This window comes from Diplotaxodon limnothrissa, linkage group LG17 (assembly GCF_057381915.1).
Source record: "Diplotaxodon limnothrissa isolate DT_005_m linkage group LG17, D_limnothrissa_male_GT1.1, whole genome shotgun sequence".
In the NCBI taxonomy this organism is placed as follows: domain Eukaryota; kingdom Metazoa; phylum Chordata; class Actinopteri; order Cichliformes; family Cichlidae; genus Diplotaxodon; species Diplotaxodon limnothrissa.
In genome coordinates, this window is record NC_140612.1 from 22,006,115 (window position 1) to 22,024,360 (window position 18,246).

At 42.4% G+C, this 18,246-nt stretch overlaps 1 protein-coding gene across 1 annotated transcript in view; it reads right to left on the reverse strand.

Annotated features, from left to right (window-relative positions):
* Positions 1–481: 481 nt before the first annotated feature.
* The window catches only part of usp6nl (USP6 N-terminal like), a 61,593-nt gene continuing 43,828 nt past the window's right edge, over positions 482–18,246 (reverse strand). Inside the window, exons 6-14 of the mRNA XM_085375905.1 lie at positions 14,032–14,139; positions 11,815–11,924; positions 11,110–11,158; positions 9,467–9,587; positions 7,161–7,255; positions 6,947–7,012; positions 5,771–5,870; positions 5,531–5,683; positions 482–2,070 (exon numbers count right to left, since the gene is read on the reverse strand). Of these exons, the coding sequence (XP_085232031.1) occupies positions 527–2,070; positions 5,531–5,683; positions 5,771–5,870; positions 6,947–7,012; positions 7,161–7,255; positions 9,467–9,587; positions 11,110–11,158; positions 11,815–11,924; positions 14,032–14,139 (2,346 nt within the window). The 3' untranslated portion in view covers positions 482–526. The remainder of the gene's footprint in view (positions 2,071–5,530; positions 5,684–5,770; positions 5,871–6,946; positions 7,013–7,160; positions 7,256–9,466; positions 9,588–11,109; positions 11,159–11,814; positions 11,925–14,031; positions 14,140–18,246) is intronic.

Sequence of the window (18,246 nt, forward strand, 5' to 3'; positions counted from 1 at the left end):
GTAGCACTGTTTGCTAATTCTACCATTGGTCATATTTCTTTAAAAAGAACATTCACAAGCATATCGAGTTAATTGATCCCTACGGTACATATCTGGAGAGTAAGATATAAAAAAATAAAGATGGAAAATAAATCGGCTCTCAGGAGAAAATTCCCCTGTTACCGATAACTCAAAAAAAAAGAAAAGAAAAAATCTTCTGTACATATCAGACTCTAAAAGATATATTTATATCTTGTCACCTCTTGTTAATGATTTACATCCAAAAATAAAATTAAATCTTCAGTCAGTCTTTTTAATCTTTTTTTTTAAAGTGATCAGTAAAAACAGCGGCTGGTGGGTCCTGCAACGTTACGATGCAGCGTGACAGTCGGGAGGTCAGTACTTCACACATGAACGCCAACAGAACCAAAGTAGAAGCCGGTTCCTAACAAAGCTAGGACTACTGGTCGTCTTTACCACAGTGTTGGTGACTACGCCTCAGTTTTCTTTTCTTTTAGTTTTTACAGTGTCTCGTCATATCGTCCTGTCACAGCAGCATGGACTCCTGCATGGCAAACGCCTCCTGTGCGTGCCTGTAGTGTGGTCCTCCAAACAGCTGAGGAAGCTGTTGCCGTAACACAGGCTGCTGGTGCTGCTGCTGCTCTTGGAGTTGCGGTCGGTACTGACGCAGGGCGTCCGGGTTGTCGGGGAAGGTGAACTCTGCGAGGGGCGACATCTGCGCCTTCTGGAAGCTGGGCGAGCGAGGCATCCCACCTGGGGATGTAGGGGGCAACTCCTCCGTTGGCTCCCACTGGAGCCCATCTACACCCTGCTGAGCTGGCAGGTAGTGCGGGTTTGGCTCACCCCGCTGGTGTCCTTCGAACCTGTAGACCTGTGCTGTGGAGGTGAGCTGTTGCAGATAGATGGGGGTGGAGCTCCCTTGGTTGTCCAGCTCCAGGGGAGGCCTGGGGTTCCGAGGATTGCGGGCGGAGCTGTGCGTTGGCTGCCTGCGGTAGGTGGCGAAGGTGTTATTCATGAGGGTCTTGTCTGGGGAGAAGCTGTTGGGCTGTCGCTGGGTGGTGGCATACGCTCGTTCTCCATACAATGCACTGGGCGGTGCAGGATATCGGGAGGGCAGAGCATAGAGTCTGTTGTCCACGCTTTGGGTGGGATGTGGAATGGGGACCTCAGTAGTAGTCCTGCCTGGAGAGTGCTGATGAGGTGGGGTATGGAACTGGTTCTTTGGGTCAGGGTAGCCAGTCGGAACATTTACAGGACTGTTGTGAGGAAAACGAGGAGGAAGAGGCTGTCTGGCCATTCTGGGCCCGGGTGCCACGGAGACGACACTCCCAGACAGGCTGGACCCGTGGCTCGGGCTGCCCTGATGCAGGGCTGACACATTGTAGGGTATCTCATTACGAAAGGGCCTCAATCTGGACGGAGGCTTCTCAAGCTCCAGGATCTCGAAGTCCTGCTCCGGCAGCCCTGGTACATTATCATACTGGGAGGCATTGGAGCCTCGGTCGGTGCCGGGGGCGTAGCCCTTGGAGCGTGGCCGGCGGTGAGGCTGAGCGGTGTCATCTGGGCTGGAAGGAGCCGGCGATGGCCCTCGGCTCATCTGAATTTCCCGCAAAGCTTCTAGCTTTGTCTCGGAGGGTTTGACCCACCGGGGCCCAGGCATGTCTCTGCGGGAGCTAGAGGCTGCGTTGGAGTTGTGGTTGGCGATGGCGTGAGCCTTTCCTCCATCCACAGCGGTCATCTGTGGTGTTGGGGTGGGGGCTGACAGTGGTGTCGCCCCCCTCTCTGGTGTGGTGTAGGTGGATTGCTTTTGTGTCTCACTTGAGATTTCACCTGACCCCCTGGAGTGGGTTTCCCTTTTGTCCCCCTTGTGGTGACGGATCCGTTTCTCCAGCGATTCCCGGTGGGCTCGGCTCGGGGGCCGTCCGTCCCGCTGGGGGTCTGGTAGAGGACTTGGCTCCCTGGGGGGCTCGGCTGGCTCCGCGTGGCTTTGACCGTTGGCCACGTGGTTTGCTACGGCTATCTCAGGAGGAAGCTGCCCTAGAGGCTTCTTGGGAAACTCGTCCTCTTTACCTGTAAAAGATCGGAGGGGGAAAAAAAGGTGTAAACGCATTAGAACGCCATCAGGAAACAAAGGTGAGCGGTGATGACTGAACACACTGTGTGGCGCTGGTTCACATCTGATGACGTGTCACAAACGGGCACATGAATTCATGCAACAACACTGCCATAGAGAGTACAAAATAAAGGAGAATACACTCATGAAGACACATAATCACATATCCACAGGCAAAGAGTGGGAGGAGGATAGGGAAAAAAACATCAGAAATAATGTTTGATATAAATTCCCATCATGGGAGACTCAATTAGGAAGAGACACTCTACTGAGCGTGCTCTGAAATTATTAGTCTTTCTACATTTCATTAAACAGTACTCGGCTGCAGTAGTAGCTCCAGGCTTGAAAGGTCATACAGAAATATTTCTTGATTAATGAACCTTCTTAAATGCACTGAGACTTATAAGTACAACTATAAAAAGAGAGAGCGAGTACTCAGCTTCTACAACCAGTACAAGGTTTGACATTAGTACTCAAACTTGCTGCTTTACATCTGAAAGAAATGAGCGGAGCTGACAGGAACACACGGTGTGGGTTATGTGGGTGTTTTAAGGGAAAAAGTGATGACCAGAGTCAGGTCAGGACGACAGCAGCTGGAGGAAGAGGAAGCGCTGTGGGAGTTATCCAGGAAGTCGACTTATTGGACCTGCATCCACAGACTAAAGAGCGTGTGCGTGACGAAATTACCCACTGACCTCGGTCACTTTTGTTCCACCACAAACTGCTTAAAACCCACCGGGGGACAAAGTTAACGTCTTTCACTCATTGAATTTATTGTTTTAATTTAAAGAAATAGAAACTTGGGATTTTCTACAAATTTCAACTGATTAAATTTTTTTTCCTAACCAACTTTTCTGTTTTGTTTTCTTCGTTCATTTCCATTCACGTTTATTAGACGAGCCAAAACACAATCCTCTTTTTCATTCGTGCGTTTTATTAGATAACAAAATACAAATCAAACTTGTGTTTCTTCTGCTACTGCAAGACTACAGCCCTCAATCAAGAGGTTTATACAGTGCTGTGAAAAAGTGTTTGCCCCTTATTAATTCCATAGTTTTTTGCATATTTATCACACTTACATATTTCTGATATTGGAACAAATATCAATATAAGACAAAGATAAGGGAAGAATACAAAACGCAGTTTTTCATTTATTAAGGAGGAAAGACGTTATAAGCCCTTAACCCTAATAACTGCTTGTGCCACCCTTCGTAGCAACTGCAATCAAACTTTTGCAATTACTGACTACGTGTGTTTCACATTGCTGTGGAGGAATTTGGGCCCAGAATTGTTTTAATTCAGCCACACTGGAGGGTTTTCCAGCACAAACAGCCTGTTTAAGGTCAAAGCACATCAATCAGATTTGGGTTTAAGCTTTGACCCGGCCACTCCAAAGCCTTCATTTAGTTTTTTTTGAGCCATTCAATCACTGTCCTGCTCCAGGTCCAAAGTGCTTCAGGACACAAACTGATGGCTGGAGATTCTTCTTCAGGGTTTTGAATCTTAACTGAGGTAAGTAAGGCCTGCAGTTGTTCAGATTTTGTTTTAAGTGTCCTTTAACTTGTGTGATGCAAACAGAAAAGTGATGCCAGTGTAGTGAGCGATTGTTTTTCCAGCATGACTGTAGAAATGCTGCTGTAGAGTCTTTTCACCTCACCTGCTGACAGGTCAGAGGCAAATAAAATTGCTCTTTGAAGTCAACACCCCTGTATTAAATGCCATTTCTGCAGTTGTTGGAAGCAATAAAGAACTCAGAGTACTGAGTAAATTACATGCTGTGGTGATTAAAAAAAACTTAAATTAAGCCAAGTAAACACTCAGAATCATAAAACTGTCAAATCTCACAGTTCAGCCTATTCAGACACAAGGATGCAGATTAAAATAGCCCTGCTGCACAGCAGCACATGTGGCAGCAGATAGCTGTTAAAACATAAGTTTAACAAAAGCCTCCAGTGTTCAAAAAAAGGCCCATTATCTTGTCAGCAGGCAGGAAAGTGAACAGACTACTATTAAAGTTGTGTGGGCTCTGGAAGAAAGGAAAGCCCTTCCTCCTTCAGCTACAGCTGCTGTTATAGAGGTTTATATAGTGTGGCGCAGGAGGAAAGCAACCACACAGGAACCTGGAAAAGACTGTGAAGACAGGTGTAGATGCATTAAGGACCTTTATCTAAATTTACGGCTGTGCCTTTAAGTAACATTAGCACAAATGCAAGGTTAATTTAGAAGATGAGGAATTTTGTCTCTAAAACTAAAGTTCTCCACACAGAGTCATGCAATACTTTTAGTTTCCCACCAGATGGCGCCTTATATCATCAATTTTACATCTGCAGCCACATTGTAGTCAAAACAAAAAGGAGAAGGGGATCAAAAACTAAAGGTAAGAGATGAGCTAACCATTGAAGGACTCCAAATAAGCAGCAAAGCAAGTCTGAAATATTATGCTGGAAGATCAGTTTGTGACAGAAACAAAGAAAAATAAACCCGAGTGCTGCGGGACAGACAGGCGACAGACAGGACGGACTGACTGTGGGACAGATGGACAGAGACATGGAGAACGAAGGACCAGTCAGGATAGCCCACCGGTTGCTGTTGTAGGAGGGAATGTGGCCGCCGCTCACAGCCACACTTTTGTTGTTGTTGGCTTACATTGTTTGAAAGAAGAAGGGAGAGAAGGCAGATTAATGAGGAGACAGAGCAGGATTCGAAAAGCACAGAGCACTTATCCCGGCTGAAGTTGGGTTATAGGGTAAGTAAATCCAGATAAGGGAAAGAAACCCTGGATATGTTACGCTTGCTTAGTGGTACAGAGCCCAGGCTGAGTGAGAACCTACATAGACACCAGTTAGTTTGTTTGTCAGGGCACCGACTAACTCTGACTAATGTGTCTATTTTTGTGTAGTTGTTTTTTCCCCTTTCTTAGTGGTAGCTCACTCATCTTGTGGACTTCAGGTGGACCCTCAGAGGATCTTCATGTATGGATAGAGCCACGCTAGTACCAGCTTGGGTGTACGCTGATTCTTTGATTCCCTTTGGCCTCTTGATTGTGAACATCTCAAACAATTCTCTTACATTTTGCCACTAAATAGAACAATTAAGAAAAGTTGGAAGATGTTTCTATTTCCAAATTTATAGAACTAAATTGCTTTTTCTCCTGACCAACAGATGAAGTAGATCATAGATTGAGTGTACAGCGATATCCTCAAGAGTAAAAGCGTAAAATCTGACATTTGGCTTGGATTTGTTTGTCACATTTGCACTAAAAGGGCAACTGGAGGTGAGGTTTCTGGAATTGTTTGTGCATAGAGGAACTTTTGTCACTCTCCAACACAAGTTTAAAACCAACTGGAGACTGATTTACTTGAGAAGAGCAGACTTTTTGATAATTTATAGAAAATGGATTGTTTGGTGCAGAAGTACCTGGTGCGGGCAGCTCCAGCTTCGCCCTCCTGAGCTCTGTCATGGACGCCTGCAGCTGCTCGATCACAAAGTCGTCCTCGCAGAAGAAATCTTTGGACAAAGTCACCTGCAGAAACTCCACCAGCTCCTCCATGGACAGCTTCATCAGGTGCTCTGCAGACACACACACACTCACACTGATGAGAAGTGTTGTGAGGGGTGAAATCAGCTGGTTTCAGTTTGTGGAGGAAACGGTCTTACTCTTGTGCAGTTTGAGGAGCGTGTAGGACATGGCAGGCAGCACTCTTTCACCCTCCAAGATATAGATGTCCCAGATCCTGAGGGTCAGTGTGAAGGGAGTCTGACCACGAGCAGAACGAAAAGTTAGACGATAAGTTACTGAAGAAGGTAATTTATCTATATTTTTGTGACTGTCAGCAGTTGCCGTGAAAAAAAAAGAACCTCTTACTTTACTGGGAATTATTTTAAAGGAGCACTGATTACTCTAACTTACACAAAACATAATCGTAATCTTTTAAAAATCCTAAATACTGCATGCATGCTACGACCTCCAAAAGCAGCCGTAGCTTTGCACGTGCAGCAGACTCTGAGTCAGCGATGGGTCAGTGTACAGTGCTGCTTTTTGTTGTGATTACCAGTCAAAAGGAAAAAGAGAAGTGATATTAGTCGTCACAGCTTTCTTGTTGAAAAGGAGTGGGAAAATGTCCCGGCATGGTCTCGTCAGTCATTCCAAAAGCTTGTTCAGTCACTAAAGGCGATTGAGTCTTTGCAGCTTTTGGAACTCTTTTAAAAACATATTTAAATCATGCGGTTTGCCATGACTGCTGATCCTTTTATCCTCTTTAATATCCAATATATTCATTTGTAACCTTTCATATTTGTTGCTTTCATTACGGTTCAGAGCTTTGTAACTTTCTTTGAAAGTCTTGGTTTTAAAGGTGCTTTATAAATACAAATAAAGTAAAAATCCACCACTGACAGGCTCCTAAACCTCTCACATTCCTGGCGATTAAAAGCTGTTTACGGGCTGTCAGAAACGTGTTGGGTTGGTTGGTTTTAATCATTGAATTGGAGCAGCTCATTGGCTGAAACCAAGTAGAGAAATCACAGCATTGGTTGTTAATAATAAAAAATTATTCAATAACTTCAGTTACTGATTATTGGGTTTCTCTCTGCAGCATAAAGCACCTTGGATGGATGGATTCACAATTATCCAGGCTTGGCATCAGGAGTACACTAGCTTATAAAGCCCTGAGGCTGGGAGTCATGAAACCCTTCACGTGTACAGGTGCCAACAACCTTATGATGGAAATACCCAGCTTATAAGTTAACCAAGTTACGTTGCTGCTCTTCTACATGTCTTCATAGATCCTTTTGAAGGTTGTGAGATCATATCTTGCTTGTAACTGCACTCACTCTGTCCAGAAAGCACTGGAAGAACCACTTCATGGTGTAGAGACTGGTGAACACCTCTTGGTTGTCCTGCAGCAAACAGAAAATGGTGACAGAGTGAGGATTAAGCAGCCACCTCTGAGGGATTAAAGGTTTCATTTCTGGCACTATGACTGGCTGGTACGTCATGCAGCACTTGCTTCATTATTAATTGTCACACAGGTCTCGTGTTTCTCACCAGGTGCTGTTTCAGTTTGGGCATCATCTTCTTGAGGATGCGGTCGTGGTGCTCCTGGAAACGCATCAGCTTCGGGAAACCAGGGACAAAAAACCCTGAAGGTGTGGAGAAAAGAGCCGTAATGATGATCATCCCTTAAACTCTGTATGTAAATTTACACATCTGTGTGTCCAGATTAGAGATGGCACGATACCACTTTTTTATGTCCGATACCGATACCGATATCATAAATTTGGATATCTGCCGATACCGATATGAATCCGATATAGTGTTTTTTAATCAACAAAACTGTTTTTAAAATATCTTGCTGCATTTTGTATAAGTTCATACTCAAGTTTAAAACAACAACTACACTAAAGCTATTCTGTTATACCTGTATACAAAAAAAAAATTTCATAGTACAGCAATACTGATCAATCTAATAAACTCAAACCTACACCATCCTCCCTATTCTGGTATTTTAAAGAGTACTTAGCATAAATATTAAGCAACCTAACTAATAGGGTTCCAACTCCCAGCAACAACAAAAATAAATAAATAAAAAATAAGGAACCACCCCTCACGCTCCACCTCATGATGCTTAATCGACGTAATCAACCTTAATTTGATGCAGTGTGGAAAAAAAATGCACAGAAATCAATTATTTTTCAAGAAATATTAAATAGATTCAACATCTTTCTTCAACAGAATTGCAGACTGCACAGATGGTACCTTCCCAAAGGAAAAAGTACTATAGCTTACTAGGGTATATATATTAGACTTAATAGTTACTATATACAGTAATTGACTTCTATTCATTTTACATCAAATTAAAACTTTGGCTGTCAGATAATTATTTATTAAAAGCTAGACATTTTAAATGAGAATAAGAAAGAAAAGTATGTCTTTGTGCCCCCTTTTCCCTGTTAATGCCCTATCGGCCCCCCTGGCTAAACTTTGCTAGATCCGCCCCTGCACAGCTACCAGCCGTCAGCTACGTAGAAAAAGATCCTCAAGTAGAAAGTAATATTAAATAAATTGTAACAACAGCTTATCAAGCTTAAACGTGCTGCTGTTGTTCAGCCGCTGGTTTCCTCTTTCTGGTGCAAAGTGGGCCAAAAGCAAACTAGAGACACAGACTCGCGACAGAAAAGCCGATCAGCTGATCGTTAAGCAGTTTCATGATTGAAGTAGCAGCAGGAGAGGCAGTCGCTCCATATATCGTTTGTTAAGCTTAACGCAGGAATGCTTTACAAACATTCAGAGATGGACTTACACACTTGCTTTACTTCTCTCGGGATAACTTTGTCGGAGATGAAATGCCGGGTTGCTAGCGAAGCTCCACATGCTATCCAGACCACCGACAGGTCCCGCATGCCACAGCCGCTCTATCACGTGATGCATACTGCTCCGACGTGCTAACGTTCTGAGGTGAGTTACGGCGTGTTGCAAGTTTTGTGAGGTGCTTTCGTGATATTTAATGGATCGGATTACATTTTTTATTTTTCTCCGATATCCGATCCAGTAATTTAGGTCAGTATCGGACCGATACCGATAGGTAATATCGGATCGGTCCATCTCTAGTCCAGATGTTTAAAGTTAGATTCATGAGCTCACTGCAGCAGCATGCGTGCTGCTAATTTGTCCTCAATGATGCCTTTCGCTGATAATTTTATCGCTTAACGCTTGATAAGACTGGAGGAGGTCCAGAGTCGCTCAAGGTCATTTCAGTGCAGAGACCAGAGTCAGTTAAACACTCTAAATGTCAAAAATGCAAATCTGGCAGCTGTGGTCAGAAGATTCGTGCCTTAACCTGACATAACAGATGGTTTGTCACCTTCTGAGCAGCTCTGTGGAAACAGGAAAAGGCCAGGCATGTTTTTTTAAAGAAGAACTTGGCAGATGATCTGAACCCTCTGTGACAGCAATTTTAGGCCAGTAAATTCAAACGTGGTGATTACACAAAGTGCAACGGACAATCAAAGTTTGTCTATGCTGAGGATTTTTGTAGTTTGACATCTGAACTCCACTTTAAGGAGTCAGCATGCAACACTCAGGCTGCAGGAGCTGTGCACACTGAATTCAGTACAAGCGGTCTGCACATCATGTGCAAGAAACTTCCTCTTTTTCTTTTCTTCTGCACATTCAGTTACAGTTCTTGTTTAGTTTAACCATTAGTGGAGTGGCTGTACATTCCAGCTTCTGTGTCAGGAAGCTTTACTTGGCGATGAACATGAGAACAAAAGAGTTGAAAGAGAAGTATATAAATACGACCACAGGCTGCACTTTGAGAACCCTGAGCCTTCAGAAACAGGTGCGCACGTTACCGTGCATGGCGTGCTTCTGCCCAGACAGCAGTTTGACGAGAGCCCAGAAGGCGTCCTCTTCATTCATGTAGATCAGCAGCAGAGCTGTGATCTGACTCATGCCCTGGCAGTAGCCCACCTCCTGCAAACACACATCAATCAGCTGAGGGGAAACAACAACGGAGCCATTCTTTGCTTTACTTTTGTAAACTTGGCTTAACTTAATTTACATACAGTTCCTTTATTTGAGGTGAAACACTGAGATAGTTTATAGTGAGATAATTATTAAAGGATATACAAACTTTGATAAAGTAATATCTGTAAGTGAAGATAAGTCATCTCCATCCATTATAGAAATACTTTGGTGACCTAACAATAAATCTGTAGTTCAGCATTTTTCAGCCCTGCTTCATTATTATTACACACAAACTAACACCACTGTTATCACCATTAGACATATATTATTTTATTATGTTGAATCGAATGGCAAACTGTGGGTGTCAGGGTTCACTGTGATATTGTGATACTGGGACACTTGGAATGGTTTTCATTTTTCCTTTAAACATTGCCCAATTATACATTTCATATCTGACATCTATATGTCGTCTACCTCTGAAATATGAGGGATCAAAAGTGTTGGAGAAAAAACTCTTAGCTTAGTTCACCTCTGTGTGTTTCAGGAGGTTGTAACTCTGAAAGAATTCACAGCACGAAGGTAAAACTGGAAAAGTTACTGTACTACTTCTTCTTCCCTACTTCAGGGATGACAGTGAGTTGATAAAGTTGAATAATAATCAAGAATTATCTTTTTAAAGGAAGACTATTTTAAACATCAGCGGGAAATGATTTCAACATTGCAGTAGGGTAAATTTAATGTGAACTTTGAAGGCGACGTCGATGTCAAAATCAAACTTTACTAACTTAATATTGTTTTTACCCCAATAATCTCACTAGACTACAGTTTTCACTCCAGGTACTACACAAGTATTACCATTTATTGTTATTAGGTTAGTAGTTTAGTAGGTTACCTACTGTTACTAAATGGTTTTATCTTTTTAGTACTTTTATTAAAAAAGAAATGATTGTTGTTACTTCTTTTGGTAATATCAAGCTATTTACTTAATTAGTGTTTCACATTGTTAATAGACTATTACAGTTTTATTATTAAAGCCAGACCAATTTTTAAGACTGACACTGAAACTTGGTAATTTAAAAATCAAATATATCAGCTGATATATATTTATTTTCTCCTGAAACATTTGTAACCTGCAGTTTAAAAATAATCGTTTCATTGTCGCTCACACTCGCCCCGAGTCTACTCGGATTAGCTGCTTGTTGTATTTGTGGCTCCAAACAGGGGAAGTTGCAGAGTGCCCTCTGGTGGACAAACTATGCAACACTGGCTGAAGGGTTTTTCTCTTGTTTCTTGTTTACTTTTTACATTTCTATATATCAGCCAATATAAATGCAGTTATATCAGCAAGTACTTCATATGAGCCCCACTGACATACCAGGTTTTACCTAGCTGTAATAAAAAGTGTTACCAATATTGCTACAATAACAAAATATTAGATTGGTGCCTTCGTGTGCACCTTTATTGTCTTCAGTGAAAATGTTACAACTCAAAGTCTTCAGGACGCTAAAAGCGAGCTTGGATGACTCACCGTGTTGTACATGGAATAGGCTGTGAGGACATGGAAGAGTGCCTGCTGCCTGAAAGCACAAACAAACCACAGTTCATACAAAAACTTTAATAAACACACTTCAGTGGCGTCTTTGGCTTCAAGTTAAGATGGATGCATGTGGCCTGGAGCTGCACACCAGCCTTGATGCTGAGTTGTGTCGCTGCAAAGCCTGAATGCACTTCCAAATATCAGAAAAGCAGTGTGAAAAGGCAAAACGGCGTTAACGGGTACAGGTCTTTCCTCAGAGTCACGCAACAAAGCGGAAGGCAGAGCAGAAAGGGGACGTGAGATCTCTCACTTCCACACTGGAGAAGCCGCCTTCTCCTTGCAGAGAGTGAAAATGCATGCATATCTGCAGATGATTACTGACTCCCGTTGTGTTTGTGCTCTTGTTACTTTTACTGAGATTACGTGTCAAATAGCGAGAGCTGTCATTGTTCTTGGGCTTTGTGACAGTGAAGTGAAGGCTCGTTGTATCTTCCCCCATGCAGGCACATTTATGTACAAGGTTATGTAAATTGAATTACTCAGGAACTGAAAGGCTCCTTAAAAGGCACACAGGAAACTTTTAAGCTCAAAAATGCAAAGCTGCTTTAAATAAGCAACACAACCAACATTGCTGCAGCTGTGTGCAATGAACTTGCAGATGGTTGCTTGGATGTAGTAAAATGTGAAAGTACCCACTTGACATCATAGCGATGCATGAACATGATGTGGTCCCTGTAGGTTCGGTTCACATCCAGGTCGATCTGCCGGATGTCGGGGGATATTCCTCTGGCTCTGGCCTTCAGTTTCTGAAAACAGCCACAAAACAAAGAATGAATTCAAGCAGAAGTGCCATTTAGTACTAAATAGCAGGCATCTGTGTCCACAGAGTTTGTGGGTCCACCTTGCTGATCGAGCTTTCGAAGCCTCAGCTGATAACTTGGCACCCAACCCTCACTTCTGGCTTTAAAAAATAATAAACACTAGCGCTGAGGCTTCGAAATGCACAGTAGGGTCATATTATGATATCACTGCTATAGAAACGTCTTGCAAGAAAACTGTGCCAGCTGAAGGTGAAAAAACTCACTTGTTTCCCCACTTGAGGTGACCCCCCCCAAAAAACCCAAACAAACAAACAAACAAACAAACAAACAAACAAACAAAATGGTCAAGTAGAACCAGACTACAACAGAGGAGAAGCTAGCAGCAGGTAATGTGTGACCTAAAGGAAAACAAGCATCTCAGAGCGTGGCTGGATCACTCCATAGTTGCACTCTGTGTTACAGGAAGAGCAAATAGTGGATGGAAATTAATGCTAAGATTACAGGGTGATGAAGGAGGGCTCTACGCAGCTGGTTAAAAGAGAACAGATAAAACATCCCATGTACTAAATATTTTTCACTTTTTTTACACGACAATATTGTTTCAGGGTGAAGCAGCAGACTTAGGTGTGAGCGATGGATGAGAGCGAGGCTGCTGCCTTAGGCTACGTCCACACGTACCCGGGTATTTTTGAAAACGCAGATTTTTATATGCGTTTGCACCTTTCGTCCACACGTAAACGGCGTTTTCGGTCACTGAAAACGGAGATTTTTTTAAAAACTCCTGCCAGGGTGGATAATTTTGAAAACTCCCTTTTTGCGTTTATGTGTGGACGCAGCGTCAAAGGTGTGCCCATTTTTTGACGTCACACTGTGCGCCAGGTTATTGTTTCGGGGAATATTAATTTCTACAATGGCGGACTTAGACAAAATACCATTACTGTTAATTTTACTCTCTGCAGTGTTTAAATATATACATACATATATATACACACAGTTACTGTCCCTCCACACATAGGACTCAGTTCTGCTTCTATGCGCCATCTTTGTTTACTCTTTCCCACCCAGGCTGACTTCTGATTGGCCAACATTTCTACACGGATAGGAATATAGCGCCACCTGCTGCTTTGGCATGTTCCTAGCAGCGTTTTCCTTCGTTTTTGGCTTTTACGTGTGGACAGGATTTTTTTTTTTTTTTTTTTAAAACAAAACGAAAAATCTCCGTTTTCAAAAAAAACAACCCGTGTACGTGTGGACGTAGCCTTATTTTCAATAATGCTCTTCTTCTAGAATAATTACCTGATTTAGATGTTATGCAACCCCAGGCTTTAGTGGAGTTTGGTTAATTGGTGTAGGTGTGAATGGTCTCTGTGCGTTTGACCTGCTACAGATTGGTGACCTGTCCTGTTCTAAAGCATGTTTTACCTTCACGATCTTGAATGAAATGATCTAAATTGGTAAAATGAATAAAACCTCTAAACTTAATCTTAAATATTTATTCTGTTGATTTTTTTGCATAGATTATTGCAACTTTCCTTGATATCATTTTTTCTTACTGACAGTATGTAATGCTAACTACAGACAACAAAGTTTGGGTAATAAATGTTTAAAAAAAACAAACCAAACACGACTAAATTACACCTCCTGAAATCTGATGGATTATTGTGGACAGAGCTGCCCTGCTCACAGGGGAGAAATCTTCTCTTTTTCACTTTATATTTTCCACATCATTTAGTGCATGTGGCCTAACTCATAATTAGACCACTTCCCAGCCAATGAAGGCAGTGATATATTGATCTTGCTAGCTAAACTTTCTAATGCGATCCAAACTTTATGCAGCAGTGGTGAAAAAACCCCAAAAAGATCTTTACCGTGTGCCGGAGCAGGTCGTGCAGCTTTGCACAAACACGATTAAACTTCCAAAGCTGCTGCTTGGCCACAATAACTCTGAAGCTCAGTGAAATCAAATAAAGCCGAGGTGTTCGTCAGCTCGCTTATGAATCTTTATGAGGCTCACGTTTTGATGAACGCTGCAGACATTTTATAAACTTGAGCCTGAGAGACAGTGTTTAGCTGAGAGTTCCTAGAGTGATACCTCATAGAAGTCCTTCTTCTCCTCCTTTATTTTGGGTATATCGAGCAGCAGACACCACACCTCCCCTCGGAGCTGCAGGGGGATTCCCTTGTAGATCCTCCTGAGCAGCTGGAAGGAAACAAATAGCAGGAGGTCATCGTTAGCAACCTTCAAAAAGGAACTTTAACCTCAGACAATCACTCCACATTTAGGCCATCAGAAGGGCCGTGCAAGGTTTAGTCCAACAAAACATTAAATGTGAAGACAGGATGAATGTGGTGGTTCTTTCTTTTCCTCTGCATATTCAGCATAAGGCGATAAGCTCACAAAGCCTCATCTGTGACTTTAACAGGTGTCACCGTGCTCTTAGGATCATGGCCTCAATCTCTTGTGAAGCACTTCAGCTGCAGATCTCTGGTTAAAAATATTAGTCTAATAAAGTGTGAAGTCTTGTTCTGGGAGCCTCTCACATTCACTCTAATTTCTGGATTATTGAAACTCAGTTTTCATCTCCTCTGCCTTCACTTAGTCCAGAAGTCACTCTCATAGATCTCAGCAGTGAGGTTCAGGCTATAATGACAGCACTCATGTTCTGATTAGGAGGCATAATACTGTAAAATCCACAGCAGACTTACTGTGAGCTCGATTATATGTAACTGGTATGAACCACAAATCAGTTTGATGTCAAACTTGTTATAACAACAACAAAAAACAATTACAAGAACTGCTCTACCCACAATCCTAAAACTGAAACAGCGCCCCTGATTGGTGGAGATTGTGGTTACCATGGAAACCTTTAAGCACAAAGCTTTAGAAACCTTGAGAGTGACAATCACAGCCAGGAACAAAGTGCTGTAGCATACTGACACACACCCCACAAAAACCTGTCAAATAAACTATTATCCAACACTGACAGCAAAAAGGATTCAGCTCAATGATTGTGCAAAGTCTTTGCAATGCATCATGGGACGAGTAGTTTCTTCACTGTTAAAACTAATAATGTAACGTTTGTATTTTTGACTTTTTGTGTTGTGTTTTTTTTTTTATCCAGTTAAAATCTTTTTATGGTCCTGACTCAGCCTGTAGCTGGTTTCAATGTTAGTTCATATCAGCATTTTCTAAAACATCAACAGAGTACATACAGAGGAAATTCACTTCCATTAAATTATGGTGATTTGAAGGATCTAATTAGCTTTTTTCTTTACTTTCATCTTAAGTTATTTTTAGTTTATTCAACTATACTGCAAAAATGTAACTATGGCAACACATTTTCTTTGTACTTTTATGTTGACAATGTTGTTTTAATCCTCGTTTTTAAAGGTCTAGTTTGTTTAATACCTAGTTTGTTTTTATTGATGTATTTCTTGTTTTTAGCTTTAGTAAAAAAAGCCTTTTAACGTCCGTGCTCTTAGCTAAGCTGGCTCATTTTTAATTGTCCTCTATCTCACAGCTGGCTACAGACGAATAGCTGGACTGTAAACACACACACACACACAAAACGTCAGCCAAGAAGAACGTCTGAAATGATCCATCCACAATTAATACTTTGCTGTGTGTGACTGGATTAAGTTTTAAAAGTCTGCTTAATTAAAAGCTTCAGAGGAAGAAGATGAGGGCTAAACTCTTTTTGGGCGCTATTAAAAAGACGAGAGCCTCGTTCAAAACGGGAGACGCCTGGACCCGGTACATGTGCTAGCCTGTGGCTGGGATGAGTAAAAGAGGTCATTAAACCACTGACACTCCACCAAATGAAATACACGACCAAACTGAGTAAAATTCCACATTTCTCTGACTTTGAATGTCATTGGGAACATTTTTAATAATCCAAATACACCAAACAAGGATATGTTCCGCATTATAACTTAAACAGGAAGTTGCACTGCATAAACTAGTGATTTAAACAAACACACGGACAGGAAACACCAAGTTGCATGGCCGTAGCTGCAGTCCACTGACATGTAACTGGGGCATCTGGCAGCTGCCAAAAATTACACAGAATACAGAAACCTTCCCTCATCTTGTCAAAGCTGTCAGACAAACACAAACAGTGCGTGCCTGAATGTACGCTGCACCCTCCCTGAGAGAAAGCAAAGGGCTTTGGAAGGTGAACCACGACCATCTGGCTGGATGCACACGGAGACTGCGGGCAGTGAGAAGTCTAGATAGAATAGACTGCTATGCATGCAGAACAGTCCAGAGTAATCCAGTGTCGACAAAGAGATGGGAAATCAGTCAGACTCCGGCTGAGGGAGATTAAGTCTTAAAAGGCAAACTGCTGGAACAGCAAAGCTAATCGCAGCAGTGAATTCTCCGTCTCCACCTATTAAAACCCAGCCAGCCGTGTGCGTGTGCACAGGTGACTGACAGCGGAGGCAAACGGAAAGGATGGTAGAGTGTTAGGAGGCAGCACTAAAAACATCCGAAGACTAATCGCAGCACCTCAGTGTTCGGTGCTTCCCAAAACGAGCCAATCCCCAGAGACGCAACTTTGAAGCGTGTTTCCTCTCGCACGCCCACACTGATGACTTGTGTCTATCCGCCATGTTGCAGTGAGGTTGTGTGTTTAACCTCTTCATATTTTTCTAATATTGTAGTTTTATCTTAATGTGACAAATCCATATTTGTGATTGGTCAGATGCTGACTTAGATGTTGATGCTGAGGGAAGGAACCCTGGACCCCGTCCCTCTCCTGAGGGCGGCTCTTCCGAAAATAAAAGCTGTGCTGGAAGCTGATTGGAACAAAAACATCAATAGTTAAACTTCTAGTGAGGGCTAAAACATTTAACTTGTTTTAGTCTACACAGATCTCAAATAATTAAAGCAAAGCATTCTGCAGAGTACAAAATATTGCAGCAAAAGTGTTTATTTACATTTTATTTCTGAATCTGAACCTGTTTTTGTTGCTTTACAAGAAACACAGACGCAGAGGGAGTCGGGCTGGATTTACATGTACGAGCTGAGAGTAAATCAGGAGCCATAAATCAGACCCCATCTGTAACCTCGCGTCACATGAGTGTGATGCACTGATGTGTGTGTGTCTGTGTGTGTGCAGCTGGTGTGTTTTCACATTTAAAGGTCTGAGTGGTGTGTGTGTGTAAGATCTGAGAATTAATGACATTTAGTTGGGTGTGTGTGAAGTGTCCAAAGCCTCCACTCCATCAGCCTCCTACCCACCACACTTGGGACTCGCTTGTTTCTAGTGCAACAGCCTTGTAATTAGGTTCTGATGAGCGAGTCAATGAGCGCATCTGTTACACTAATCATCCTCCGAGCACGAGTGTGTCTGTGTGCCTACATGTGTGTCAACATTTACATTGAAAGTGTGCTGTTCACGCTTTGGTTTGCGCTCATCTTCTGCACAGACAGAACTCGCTGTGTGCATGGATTTAAAATATGGAAGGAAAACATTGGGGGTGCTTAAAAATAAGACCTTAATTGGTATTAAAATGTCTTAAAATCCTCCCTTTAAAGTCTTAAAAATGACAAATCTCTCACATTGTAACCAGACTCTGAATCTGCACACTTTTACCTGCATTACATTTAGTTATGACTTATTTAGTTTTGGTTAATTTAAAGCTGGACTTGAGCCTCCTTACACTAAACAAGTTCTTCCAGCAGAGTTAAAAACATGCTGAAGTTGAGATAAATTAAGAACAAAATTCTATTTTTCTTTTTGCTACAACTACAAATAATGAGCTGCACATTATTGTGGCTTCAATTTATGGATCTGTGCTGGCAGTGTTTTTCCCTCTGAAGCTAAAGAGGTCATTGCTGCAGAGTACAGCCTGCAGCAGTGACGGCCTGTATCAAAAACTGGCGTTTCTTCTCCAAGTTGTTAAAAATGTGTCGTTTGACACGGACGCCTTAACCCAGCTGGTTATGATAACAGTAAAACAGGTCTCATCACAGAGTGACAGAGTTTGTATGAGATCAGCAGTTGGATTGGGATGGTGTGGGATCTGTTGTGGTGGAGAGCTGAGCATAACAGTGAAGCTGTCGATTTACTGGTCAGGCTACGTTTGCACCCGCACCTGTGGTCCCGAGCTCTGAGTAGTGACTGAAAGACTGAGATTGAAGGAATGGTTGGGCTCTTCCTTAGCTAGAGGGTGAGCAGCTCGGTTATTTGTGAGGGACTTGGAGTAGAGCTGCTTCCCCTCCACATTAAAAGGATTCAGTTTAGGTGGCTCAGGCATCTGAACAGGATGCCTCCTGGACGCGGCATTTCGTTGGAGAGGC